The following is a 14,012-nucleotide window of genomic DNA, read 5'->3' as shown; positions in this document are numbered from 1 at the left end:
CTCTGTAACTAATATCACAATACTTCATTCATTTATTGCCACAGAGTTCTGACAACACATTGAGTTTTCCAGCAATTTATGCCAACTCTGTAATGTGCACGACATTTTGCTTGAAAAGCAGCTGGTTGCTTCATAATTTTCCTGTCTTTGTCTCCATTTTTATATGAAACACCTCAGAAAACCTGTGTGCTTCACTAAACCCATCAGGAAATGGCGAGTGGTTTAGCATGCTACAATTAATCATTTCTTCGAGTAAGTGAATGAGGCATTATGAAGCCTGCAGCAGCTCCTCTATATACAGCTATATAATTCATTTAAGTACTTTTACAGCTGGAATGTCACTGCTTATTCATTTAGTAGACAGAAGACTGGGGCTAATTCAGTGAAGCAAGTGCCACAAATTTGGCTTCACATCAAGGCATTCTCACAATCGATGATGTATTTTCCTACTATCCCTAGAAGCAAGACCATACAGGCAAGCATGTAACAGCAAAGATATTTACAATGGGACCATTTTAAATGCACACTTGTCCATCTTGCATAAAGTAATGCCATCATATCCCACATTAGTGGAACGTTGGTGTCATCCACGATCATCCAAACCTTAGGAGTTGGCCAAGAAAATAAATCCACAGAATATATTAGCTTCTCTATTCCTGGTTCACAAACCCAAGAGCTTGATATAACGATCTCTAGGCAGTTATGGCTTTAAATAAAATGAGCAAGGCATGCTTCATGTTTGTGGTCTGTGAAAGTTACACACTGTAATTGTATTAGGAAAGGATAGGATTATATTATATCTGAACAAAAAGAATGCAACCTACAACTGCTGCCCAGTAGTTTGGGATATATGACTGATTAATTGTATTAAACAAATCACATGTTTTACTAATTAAATATTGCTGACTGGTATTCAGTCTACAGGGATTTTTTTAAAAAGTAAATACTCCTATTCCAGAATAGGAATATTATTTCTATAAAGGAAAAACATAGAACATAGAATAACAAGAGTTGGAAGGGGCTTTGGAGGTCTTGTACTGCAACGCCCTACTCAGGGAGGAAGCCCTATACCATTTCAGACAAGTGGCTATCCATAATATTTGAGCAAAGTTAATGGGACCAATTAATGCGACAAATACTTTGAGTGGCAGGAAATGCAATTATTTATTAACAGCCCACTACAGAAGCTTGTATAGAAAAGTATAAAGTATTTTCCCCCCTGATTATGACTCAAATCAAGTAAGGACTCGCACCCAACCTGCTTTTTTGTCATAACATCTGCACACACATTAAGCAGGTGGAAGTTAAATTATATTTGTTGCATTTTATTATATTACCTCAGCAGAATTACTGCAATTCTGAGGTAGCTGTGTTCCAGGAATTCCATGTCCTCCAGTTGAGTCAAAAATCTAATTAAAGAAAACATACATTAACATAATGCAAACCTTTCATAGCATCGCTGTTTCACTTGCATAAAAGGTAAAATAAAACCCTGAATAAAGTAAATGTACACATTGGTTCACTCCAAAGTATCTACCTGTTACTAGCAATGGGTACTGGCTGTTTCATGAAGAAGCGGTTCTAAAGCTGCATCTGCCCCAGAGTCAACTGGTGTAGCATTCCTATGTGCTTAATTTGGGGGGGGGGGATTGTGTGTTTGGAGTCCCTTGCATAACACTCTTCCTGAACTCTGTTTCAAACCATTGTCAGAAGGGACTATGAGGGCATGGGCAATAGAAGCAATGCTAGAAACCAGATTCTCCTATTTAATAGGGTAACCACATAATGAAGCGGAACTTTTTTAAAATTGACCCGTATCAGTCAGATTTCTCACACATATAACACACACATGTACACATACACACATACGCCCCTGGATGAGATGCCTAGGAATACATGGATCTTCACTGCAACTCTTCCCTTGCATGGATGAGGAAAAGATGAATTTAAAAATATAGGTAGTCCTCATTTAGCAACCCCAATTGGGACTGACAACTTGGTCACGAAGTGAAGTGATCACTGAGTGAAATTGCAACTGCGTTTACAATCTTACTTCAGCTTTCCTTTGCTTTATAGGTGTGAAGGTTGTAGGTGCCGGAATTAGTGACAGTTATCTTTTCATCACCATAATTGCCAATGGTCACTGTCCAAGGAAGTCACTAAGCAAGGCCTATCTGTACATTATGAAGACCGAGACTTAAATACATGGCATATCTTTGTTTCATTAAAAATAAGGATGTTTGAAGATAATGTGAATAACAGTACTCCAAATGGTCTTAAAACAATGAAAAAACATCTATTTCTGTGAAATGAGAAAATAAGAGTTTGTTTTTCTGTTTTAATCTAGTAAATGACAACCAAGGATAAGCCCATTTTTGATTGCCATTAAAGTACTAACTCAGTAACTGAAAACTTGTTGTTATCATAGAGTTATATGTCTGAAAGACATAAGCTTAATTGATTATGCTAACGCCCAAACAAGTTATTCTTCAATATTTAACTTCAATATTTTTACTGTGGAGTCTTTAATGCTCTCTGAGCTTGATTATTTGCTAGCAAATGTTTTATTAGCCAATTTTTTTTTTAAAAAAAGTTTGTTTGTTTTTTAAGCACAAACATAAAACACATCTTTTCCAAAATGAAGCATTGATCCGGTCACAAATTAGTACAAATCACTAACAAATCGTAACTTCCAATTAACACAACTTAATATTTTACTCAGTTATTTCCCTAAATTCTATCAATTTAACTATGCCATTATCCCAAAAACCCGTTACTTATGTCTTAAATCCTAACCAAATATCATTACATTTTTCTCTTCCTTTTTGCTTAGATGGATATATTTTAACAATATAAATCATTACAGTTATTGTAAACATTTAAAAAATATTTTAACTATTACTCCCAATATAATCATCTTCATTACTTTACTATTAATCCCAACACAATCATTTCATTTTTATTGTTCCCAACATAATCACTTTTATTTTGTGGCTGTTAATTCCATCATAATCATTTTGTTTTACTGTTGAACTCTGCATTATCATCTTTATTTCTGTTATTAAATCCAATTTATACATCTCATTTTTACCGTTAATCTCAACATACTCCTCCCTATTTTTGCTGTTTTATCAAGCATAATAATTTTTATTTTTGGCTGTTAATCCCAGCATAGTCATTTTATTTTTACTATTAAACCTAACATCTTTATCTTTGTCTTTGTTGTTAAACCCAACATAATCATTTCATTTTTGCTGTTACTCCCAGCAAAATCCTCTTTATTTTGTTGACCTACCCAACATAATCATTTTTGTTTTTTAGCTGTTAAACACGGCATAATCATTTTTGTTTTTTGGCTGTTATTAGCCGATTTTTGTTCCCCATTTATATACAACAGCTTCCCCTGACTGATACTGTATGTTGGTGAGGGTTTTCTCCTTGATAAGCCAGAATTTTTTACTTTCATAAACTCATAAAGGCAATTTGATGATCCATTTGTTTGTTTCCTTGACTCACGAGTCTTTTCCAGCACCAAAGTTCAAAAGTGTCATTATTCTTCCTATCCTGTTCTTAAAAGTCCACTTCAAGAAGACATAGCTTCATTTTTAATGAAATTTTAATTTGGGGATTTTAAATTGAATTTTTAACATTATTTATTGTCTTGTTTTATTGCTGTGACCCACCGCGAGTCCTTCGGGAGAAGGACAGCATATAAATATTATCAAATAAATAAATAAATAAATAAATTTTCAAAAGAATTCAATGCTAGCTGCTTTGTGTGTGTGTGTGTGTGTGTGTGTGTGTGTGTGTGACTAACATTTAGTGGCACACATGTAAGATTTCTAGGCTGTAACCACATTTGGAAATAGCTAAACTCAAAATTCTGTATTCACTTCATCATTCTGCCTTCTCTGATTTTGGGAACTTGAAAGAGGTAGCCTATTGTTAGTACTAATCAAGATTTGCCACAATTCTGGTAAACACTGAGAGCTAAATTCATATGAAGTATATTTCTACTAAATTATTATTCCACAAAAAAGGTGATCTACTGATAGACTGCTGCAGTTACTTTTCTCATGTTCTTCAAGAACCAATTTTTTGATAAGGAACATATGAGAGGCAACCAAAAATGATAGAGTTGTTATTTCCTGATAAACTTCTGACAGCTCTTTAGTATCTTGTTAAACATCTTAAGATATGGAACTTGGCTTATGGCTTCTAAGTGATTCATGTACTTGTGACTTTTTAAATAAACATCATGCAAAACAGCCATGTCTCAAGTATCTTTGGCTACTCCTATCCTTTTCATTTATGCAATAGGATACTATAATATGCCTACTATCTATGATACTACAATATATAATAACATATTGTTACTACAATATGTCTCTATCTGGAATGAAAATGAACTTATCACTTTTGATGTGTTTGATTCACCAAGAAGTTTACAATTAAGGTATTTTTCCCCAGTTGGATTTTGTCATGACATGATACGTGTCACTACACTTATTTATATTTGCTACACTTTTCCTATATTCTTAACTGTTAAATTACCTATGAAATCAGCTAATATAATAAATATTCTTAGCCATCCTATACTCTGCCCCCTATATACAATTTTGAATCTGGGGTTTAAAACAAACAATATATATATTGTTTATTAAGCAATATATATATTACTTGTTTTAAACCCCAGATTTAAAATTGGCCCAACCTCTTCCTCTGACAACAATTTGATAGGTGATAGAAATATCACCTACAATACTCTGGCTGGTCAATGGGATGAGCTGCTATCCCCAGGGACTTTTTCTATTTGCTCCAAGCAATCCAATGCAAGTTCTACTAAATAAAAGGGAATAAACTCCAAGAACAGACCTAGCAAGTCATTGATACCTTCCTCATCCTGCAATATTGGTTCTGGCTTGGTCAAAAGATCACACTTTATAAAACTGGCTTTGCATAATATGCAAATGTAAATCTATTGATTTTCTGCATGGTTCTATTTGCAAAAGATTTAATACACCATAAAATTTAAGTTATGTAGCCTTTATGTCACTGGCAAAGCATCAACAGGCATTGGAATGATTGTTGAAACTTCTAAATGTCCATTGATATGGATCAAGTGAGAACTACCTGGGTTATAGAAGGCCTTTTCTCCTTTGCCTTTCTCGCAAGGGTATCCAGTCCCTTCAGGGAGGAGAACAAACCCTTCTTGCTCCACAGTCTCTGTGATAGAGACCACGTTCTCTTTCTGAGAGCTGCCTCATCCCTGGAACAGATCTAATTTGGGGGAATAGGGAGAACAGGAATGGCAAGGAACAGAAGGGAAAAGTCAGATGCAAGCATTGAACTGTAGAGCTCTTCATATCTCTTCTCAGAAAGCAAGACAGTAATCAAGATCAGTCACATGAAGCAGAAGACAAAAGATACGATTCAAAATGAGTTATCTTCACTGTTGTGATGGCTTCTATGCCACTTCTTTTTACTGGGGCAGATAAGAGGGAATGCAAATTCTTGGAAGACGGCAATTCTGGTATCTCTTAGAATAAATACAGCAATTGAAGTTCCCAGAAGCCCTTCTCTCAGCATGGGAGAGAATTTCATCAGTATGATAGTTACATATCTCTATCCCAGGCCAGCCAACTGAAGTTCTCTGTTTTATCCCAGTCTGGTAGGGGCTGGACAATTGCATAGCCAAAAAACAGACTCCGATTCAACCCTGAAAAGACACAGCTCTGACCTGCCCACCCCCAAACCCAGATTCTAGTTCTACAGATTTTCAACCCTAATTGTAGTTGAGGTTTGTACTTCCCCTTGTCAGAGCCTGTGTGCAATCTGGGTGTCTTCCTGGTTTCAGGGCTCCTGCTTGAACAGGTCATAGTCAAGAGTGTCCTTGTATAGCAATGTGTTGTGCCCTTTACTGGTTCAGCTCATGATCACTCATGGTCTAGATACCTCTCAACCATATTTCTGCAAGGCACTCTAAATGGGACTGATTTCAAACCCCACCCAGAAGGCAGGAATATGGGTAGTAACAGCTGTGCCTCAGTCTGCCTTTATAATATAACATTTTATGAACTGCATTGGCTCCCAGATAAAATTCATTTATACAGCCCTATATGTCACAGGACCATAATTTACTCACAGGATTGCCTTTCCCTGGCTAGTTCTGACCATCCACTAGGCCATATAGGGTGGCAATATCCTCTATTGTTCTCCTTCCAGCTTACCAGGGCATGAAATGATGAGACTGAGAAGAGGCCAAGTCTTCCAAGGGCCATTTTTGAAGGACGACTGGCAGCAGCCAGAAGACTCTTTGGATTTGGAAGTTCTCCGCCTTGCAGACTGGCTAAGTAACAGCGCATTTTGAAAAGGTCCATGTTAAATTTTTCCAGATTCTGCTCCCACTGCTGAATCTGTTTAGGAACACAAATCAAGTATTAGAGGACAAATTGTGGAAAGGAGAGGACTCTGCAACTCTGGTCCCAAGTTATTTACATCTTCATTAGTTTATCCTTTTCAAAACACATTCAGTCAAATTGTGTTCCAAATGCCCATAAAAATCGATAGTGTCAAAAAAACAACAACCTGGAACAGCTATAACATACACAGGGGAAAAAAACAAGAAAAAGAAACAAAATCAAAAGAAGTTAATAGAAGAACATAAGAGACTGGAACTAGAATTACAGAAAGAACCAAACAAGAAGATCACACAAACTAAAATGTAATCCTTAGGGCCCTAATATAGTGGGAGCTCAGACTTGCTTGTATACAACCAAATGCAACTTTCGCTCTCTTTCAGATCTCCATCTTAACATGCAATGGTCAGTGAGCAAAGTAGTAGCTCATCTGAACATATTAAAAGGCTGTAGTCCATAAGGTTCTTCATCTTCATCTTTCTAATATATTTTTCCTGTCTTTATCTCTCTTGGAACTGAGATAAATGTTACAATGTGAGTCACACAAAAACAAGGGAAGGGAGCAGAAAGAGATCCTACAATATAGGAAAAGTTAAAAGCTAAGAAAAATCCTAGAGATTTTTGTTTCCAGTAAGTAATTGTGCCCCAACTTTTAACTGATTAACAGAGTTGGAAGGGACCTTGTAGGTTATCTAGTTCAACCCCCATCCAAGCAATCATGTTTGTAATAATTTTAATAATGTTTACAATTACAAAGGTAAAAAATACATATAAACTAAGAAAAATGTAACAAAGAGAATAATTTAAAAAAGAACAAAATATATTAAACGAACAATATATATTAATACACGACTTCTCCCTTTATCAGGACAGATACAAACAATTTCAGCAACTTATCATCTTCTCTAATACAGATAATTCTTGACTTATAACCACAATTGGGACTGGGATTGCTGTTGCAGTCATAAAGCAAGACATCATATAATGGTACATTGCGGGGTGGCAAGCAAACCAGGAACTGCATCGGGGGTTGTTTGCCATACTCCGGGAAGCCTCACCCACCCAGCCTGCCCAATGAAACATTTGTTTGCCCACTTGCCTTCTCTCCAGGGTGGATAAAAATCAATGATTTTTTTTAAAAAAAATCAAAAAAATTGGATTTTTTTTATTTAAATTGGATTTTTTTGATTTAAATTGGATTTTTTTGATTTTTATTTTATTTATTTTGGGGTAAAAATCTATTGTAAGATAGTTTTCTATTTAAGATACATAAATAATTTAGTTTATTCAGCATGAAATGGAGCTTAGTTATGAAGCACAAGGCTGTATATTCTGCAACACTGGGACTATCGGGTCAACAGCGGGTCAAAGGAGTAGCAGAGATGACAGTTGCTCTTTAAAAATTATGATTTAAATCGAGTTGATTTAAATCAAGTCTTTTTACTAGTGATTTAAATCATGATTTAAATCGACTCGATTTAAATCAAATCCACCCTGCTTCTCTCCCAGTTCCCTACACCAATTTTTTGTGCCCAGCTGCCATGACTAAAGCAGAAGTGCCTTGTTGCCTCTGCTATCACCTTTTCAGACCAATGGCCACTAGGCTACCCTCATCCCAAAACCATACGGTCAAACCAAACCTCTAGCAAGCATTTGTTCACCCAGCTGCCTTCTTTCACAGTTCCCTGTACCAGCGCTCCTCCTTTTGTGCCCAGCTACCATGGCAGAGGGAGAAGCACCTCATTGCCTTTGCCATCTCCTTTTCGAACCCAGCTTCTCCAGTGAAATTTTCCTACCTATGGCTCCCTTAGCTGTGGAATGCTGTGCTGCCTTTGTAAAGTTGTCCTGACTTCCCAAAGGCTTTCTGAAGATATTGCAGCCTTTAGAAAGCCATCCTCTCTTCGGAAATAAAGCACAGCTATATAAAGACAGCACAGCTTTATAAAGACAACACAATTTTCCGAAGACTGCACTTTCTTCAGAAGCCTTTGTAAAGCTGCACTGTCTTCTGAAAACTGTGCTGTTTAAGTATCTCTGGACTTCAGCATGAAACTATTGGTACAAGAAGCATTTATTAGAGTCCTTTAAAATTGCCCCCCGTTTAGATTTTTCCCCTTATTTAAAACTGAATTCCTTTTTGAAATGATCTTCATTTGACGATCATGGAGGAAAGATTTTGATCGTAACATTGCGATCTACCCATTCACTAACATTCAAATCATAGAAGTATGCAGCACAAGCATTCCATATAACCTCACAATTATATATACAACTAAGTCCAAGAGAGAAAATAATAGGTTCTAGAATGTTGCAAACACTGCTTAACCAAGCCAATGAACATTTATAGGAAATATATCTGATAACAAGCAGAATTGGGATTTTAAAGAACCTATAAAGTGTCTTCAACTGGAAAATCTCTTGTGTAACTGCTCTGTAAAAAACATTTTTTTCTTCCTTTCATGAACTTCACATTAAAAAGAGAGACATGTGTGAGGTAAAGAAATCACAGGCAGTATTCAGTGCCCGCAAGACCATACCATTAACATTTAGCATTTATTATGGGGGAATTGGAGAATATTTATTATGTTAACCCACACCTATATGAAAAAAGCAATAAAAATTCTGACTGTTATTGCTCTGGAGTCATCTCCATCATATCCCATACAGCCTTCAGCTTCTCCGCCAAAACTGAAGTTACTTTCTCTGCTATGGATACTGATTCAGAAATAAGACTTGCTGTGTTCAGTGAGGTTTACTCCCTAGTGTGCAAATTTTCAGGCTGCAGTCCCAGACCTTATTGCAATATTTTCTTACATCCAAACCTAATGTGAAATAATGAGAGTGTATATTCTAGATGAACAAAATTAGAAAAACACCAGGAATGTTCTTGCCAATGTGCTAGTAGCTCCTTTAAAGTCTCCTTTGACTAGTGGACATGAAAGCAGCAGCAGAAGGCAAACAAGGGAAGGTTGATTTTAAGGTCCATGGACACAACCACAGGAACATGGACGAGAAGATCCTTATATAGAAGCATCTGGATTCAGGCAGTTTAAGCAGAACTTCCTTCTGGAAGTCAAGAAAAATCTGCCCCAATGACTTGAGACTCTGAGAACAGTTCAGTTTCTCATCACATTTGACAAATGTGCAGTGAAATTAAAAAAACCTTTCATGTGCTTAACCAAGTGCCATTATAAATATGAAAAAAGACAGTTATTATGTTCTTGACTTGAAAGTAGTGCTGTGCTCTCCGTCCAAGCATCGTACGTCAAAGGCAATCTTATGGTACAATATCATTATATAAGGCAAAAAGCAAGAACTTTGATTCACACTTGGGAACAGAGCTCCTGAATAAAGAGATTACAGGTATAAACTATGATGATGTGTGTCTCAACTGAAATATATATATTTCAAAATGAGAGTATAAAAAAATGACCTTATCTAAGCTTTTCTAGCTGAGCCATAAGTACTAAAAAAGAGTGAACATGAGAATATGCATATGCATTTAAATCTAAGGACTGAAATGGTATGTTTTACTTTTTCCTTAATAGCATACTAAAGTATTTTAAAATTTAAAAAAAAAAAAAACATTTTAGCCTAAAGGATTTCAAAATAAATCCTCAATGACAGCTCTCACCTGCTGTTGAATTTAATGCATAATTAAACTGTAGAATGCCTGCCAACTTAAACAGTTTAAAAGAAACTTAATCAAACAGATAGAAGATAACACTATTAAGAGCTGTAATCTGACATCAAAGATGAGATTAAGTTTCTTAATACCTGTTGCTGGGGAACACAAGTATAACAACCTGGTTGTGAGGCATCCTTAGTAATATTGGCAAAACAGACAGTTGGTTTAGATAACAATTCTTTTTATGTTTACTGTACAATATGTGTGGCATTTCTATTTAAATTTAGCCTAAGGTGATTTGCTGTTCCCTCCATTAAACTCCCAATAGTTTTAGGGTTTCTCTGAAACTGTTTCAGTAAACTGGGAATCAGAGACACTGTTTTACATCGATACCATATCTTTCTGAGTCAGCAATTCCAGTTACTGTTAGTGGGAGAAAACAGACTGAACCCTTAAGACATCCCAATGTGTGGTGTCTCAGAACCTGGCCCTTTCCCCCACTTTCTTTAATATCTACCCACTCTGGAAGATTGATGGTACCCAGCTACACATCTTCACTCCACACCAAACATTCATGAAAATTTTGGCCTGATGCCTGGAAACTGTGAGGGACAAAACAGGCTTACCGTGATTCACAGTAAGATGGTGTTGCGCTTTTACAGCTGCCTTCTAGGTTCATCTTTAGCTCTGGATGGGACCACACTATTTCAGAAGGTCAGATGAGCAACCTGGGATTCTCCTGAACATGGCGCTCCTGCCAGATACGACTGATGTTACTCAGCCGATAAGCTAGTTGCAGCCTTTCCTGAACCAAGATGCTTTAGGAAGTAGAACTCATGGCCAAGAGAACATACTGGTGACCCTCCACAAAGTTAAAGTAGCCCAGAAACAGCCCTTCCCAATCTTTGCTTGGAAACAATTTGCCCCCTGAGGTTAAAATGCTCCCTTTCCAACTATGATTTAGGAACGCTGTGAAGACAGAACTTTTTCAGAAAGACTTCGGAGCAGAGGGTGTAATATGTCTGGTGGCAATAGTTCAGATAGCAGCAGGATTGTTTTGTGTTGATTCTTCCAATTTACACAGGCGAATGTGAATATCTTCGTGTATCTCTTTCAGAATTGAACAGAAATAACTACTTCCACATGTGCAAGTAGTGAGTGCCAAGAAGAGTTACCCATGATAGCTTCCTTAAACATATGCTCAGTCAATTCTACCGCAACACTGATTTCCTCATCTGCAACATATTGTCTTCAAAACACTCGCTAAAAATATTAACAAATGGCATACTTAAAGAAGGGACATGTTGCAATGATAAATGTGCAGAAGATTAATCAACTTCACAGTACCTGGTTTTCGATTGCTTTCCTGTTTTTAGGATCACTAACAATCAAGAGTTGGAGTTCAGCCATCTTTTTCATCTTGCTATCCATGTCAATCTTCTGGTTAAGGGCTTTAGTCTGACTTTTCAGCAATCTGACTGTATCTTCCTTCCCAAGTTTTTTTGCCAAGAGAGAAGCAGAAGCAGAATGTATTGCGGTAACCCAGTTTTCAAGGTCAGTCTGGCTTGTAGCCTAAAAAAAATATATCAAACATTATAAACAGAAAGCTAAAATAAAATTTACCAAGTTTCGCAACCAATGGACAACAAAGTGAGATCAATTCCATGCTGACAGCAAGCAATTTTCCCCCTCAAACAAATGAAAGGCTTCTTCTACACTAATACTGCCTTGAAAAACAGGCAGTTGTCATTGCTAATAATTCTTAGGCTTTATCTAAAAAGAAAGAACTTTGTATAAAAGATTAAATTCATCACAGGATGCTTGATTGCCAGGGTGGCAATTACATAACCTATCATTAGCTTAATTTCAAAAAATACAATTGAATGGAAATTGTACTGAAAATTATTGCAAATGAAGAAGCAGGAAGACAACTTCAGTGACTGTCCAATAGCAGTTTATGCCATCTCCTAAATTTCTCTGTAATGTATTAAGAGCCTAAAATGCTTTATGTGTAGGAAAATGCAGGAGCTGCATAAGGTTGATTATACAGAAAAATGCTGTCATTACAACATTTAGAAACATTGCAATCCAGTTAACCTGTTTTCTTCCCATCATTATGCCGGCCTTATACTAACTTAGTTAACTTCCTATTGATTTTAACTGATTTCTTTTAAGTCTGAGGTAGCCTTCATTTGGCACTTCTATCCCAGCAGCCCATCCGTGGAACAAAGAAAACTGAACTATCAATATCAGAAGACATGTTGTCTTGCCAATTACAAGAAACGCAGATTGAATTCAACACAACCATACTTTAAGTGGCACTCTTATTTCCAGGCAATGCATTTTTGACTGGTAATACATAAAATTAAATGAAAATACTAGACCAACATAGTAAAAAATACTATAATACTGTAATAATTTTCCTATAGAGGATGTAAAAAAAATCTTTTCTACTACATTCAAAATTAAGATTGTAACTATACCGTATTTCCCTGAAAATAAGACCCTGTCTTATATTTTCTTGAACCCTGACAAGTGCTTGGTTTTATTGCCAGGCACTCAAAAGCCCAATTGGGCTTATTATCAGGGGATGTCTTATTTTGGGGAAAACAGGGTAGTGTTTCTTTCCACCACCTTTTATGCCAATTACAAATCCTGCCATTGCAGATTCTCAATTTTCTGAAAATATCATTATGTTGTGTCTCAAAATACACTCATCAAACCAGGATATAAAGAAATACAGCTTTAAAATCTCTGAATGGATTTCTATAACATCTAATGTATGTCTAATATCTATTTTCTAATTTACTTCCATATTTAATCTCAAAAATAAATTTATTTTTAGGGATGAATCCTGTCTAGAATTTAATTGAGTGGATAGAGGTAATTATCAATTAACACAATTTGGCTTCTTTGATGTTGTTGAGTTTCAAAAACAAGCTATCAATGCACAGGACTGCTATGAACCTAATCTGTATATGTAACAAACATGAATAGAACCATAATTTCAAAAATATATTATTTCTTCTTCTTTACACCCAATGAAGGGCTATCTTTCCTACATATTGCATATATATTCTCCAAAAGAAATCAACCGAAAGTAAGTTGCTCTTTATATACATAATTATGCACAATTAATGAATTAGGTTCAAATTTATAGCATTAGACCATATAAGAATTCTTTAATGATAGCTTTATCAACCAATGTCTTTCTCTTAATTCTTATGTAACCAACTCCCAGAATTTCCCAGCCTGCCCAGCGATTTGTGACGACAATTAGAGCAAAAAATCCACAAATTTAATAGCTGCTTAGGTTAGAAAAGAATGGACCAAAAATTTGAATGGAAAGTTATCAGTTCATTAGCCAGGCCTATATGGTGTTAAATATCTATTTCCTCTGGCTTGTTCTTGTCAGAGCTTTATCTTTTGATCCTACCCTGTGATTTTAATTTTTGATTGCATAATTTTGAATGATTATACAATAAATATCTCATTACAAATTACTGATTTTAACCCATCAGGAGTCAACCAATTGGTAGTGGGACAAAATCTAATGGACAGATAGATAGGCAGATAAATAGTACATAAATTCAGTATTATGGACCTTAATACTTCGATAATGAACAAAGATATTATATAGTAGAAATACCTGGAATAAATAGACATCTCCAAAAGAGTTGCTGAGGCAGAAGACATTTTCTTTCTTTGGGTGTTCTGGGCAAGATTGCACTATACAGTCTTCTCCAAACAGAGCATATTTGGGTGAATTATTTTGCTCCATGGAATTCTTCCCATAAGTCTCATAAAACAGTAGAGTGCATCCTTCATAAAATAAAAAGAAGTGCTGAATTATACCAACATCCTCTGAAATACAGATTTAATTTTGTATCAATGAATGCAAAAATTAATGTAGAATAACTCTCCAATAAAAAAAGAAACATGGAAACAATCAATCAGCTTGATTT

At 35.8% G+C, this 14,012-nt stretch overlaps 1 protein-coding gene across 5 annotated transcripts in view; it reads right to left on the bottom strand.

Annotated features, from left to right (window-relative positions):
• Positions 1–14,012, bottom strand: part of TIAM2 (TIAM Rac1 associated GEF 2) — a 110,624-nt gene that overhangs the window by 63,705 nt on the left and 32,907 nt on the right. For all 5 annotated transcript variants that reach the window (XM_087882855.1, XM_034428585.2, XM_034428587.2 and 2 more), the window contains exons 3-7: positions 13,697–13,869; positions 11,395–11,619; positions 6,231–6,416; positions 5,134–5,280; positions 1,338–1,409 (exon numbers count right to left, since the gene is read on the bottom strand). In XM_087882855.1, the coding sequence (XP_087738981.1) occupies positions 1,338–1,409; positions 5,134–5,280; positions 6,231–6,416; positions 11,395–11,619; positions 13,697–13,869 (803 nt within the window). The remainder of the gene's footprint in view (positions 1–1,337; positions 1,410–5,133; positions 5,281–6,230; positions 6,417–11,394; positions 11,620–13,696; positions 13,870–14,012) is intronic.

The sequence above is a fragment of the Pantherophis guttatus genome, chromosome 1 (assembly GCF_059756535.1).
Source record: "Pantherophis guttatus breed Tessera chromosome 1, ASM5975653v1, whole genome shotgun sequence".
Classification (NCBI taxonomy): domain Eukaryota; kingdom Metazoa; phylum Chordata; class Lepidosauria; order Squamata; family Colubridae; genus Pantherophis; species Pantherophis guttatus.
Note: the sequence above shows the minus strand (reverse complement) of the source record. Positions and strands in the feature narration are given on the sequence as shown.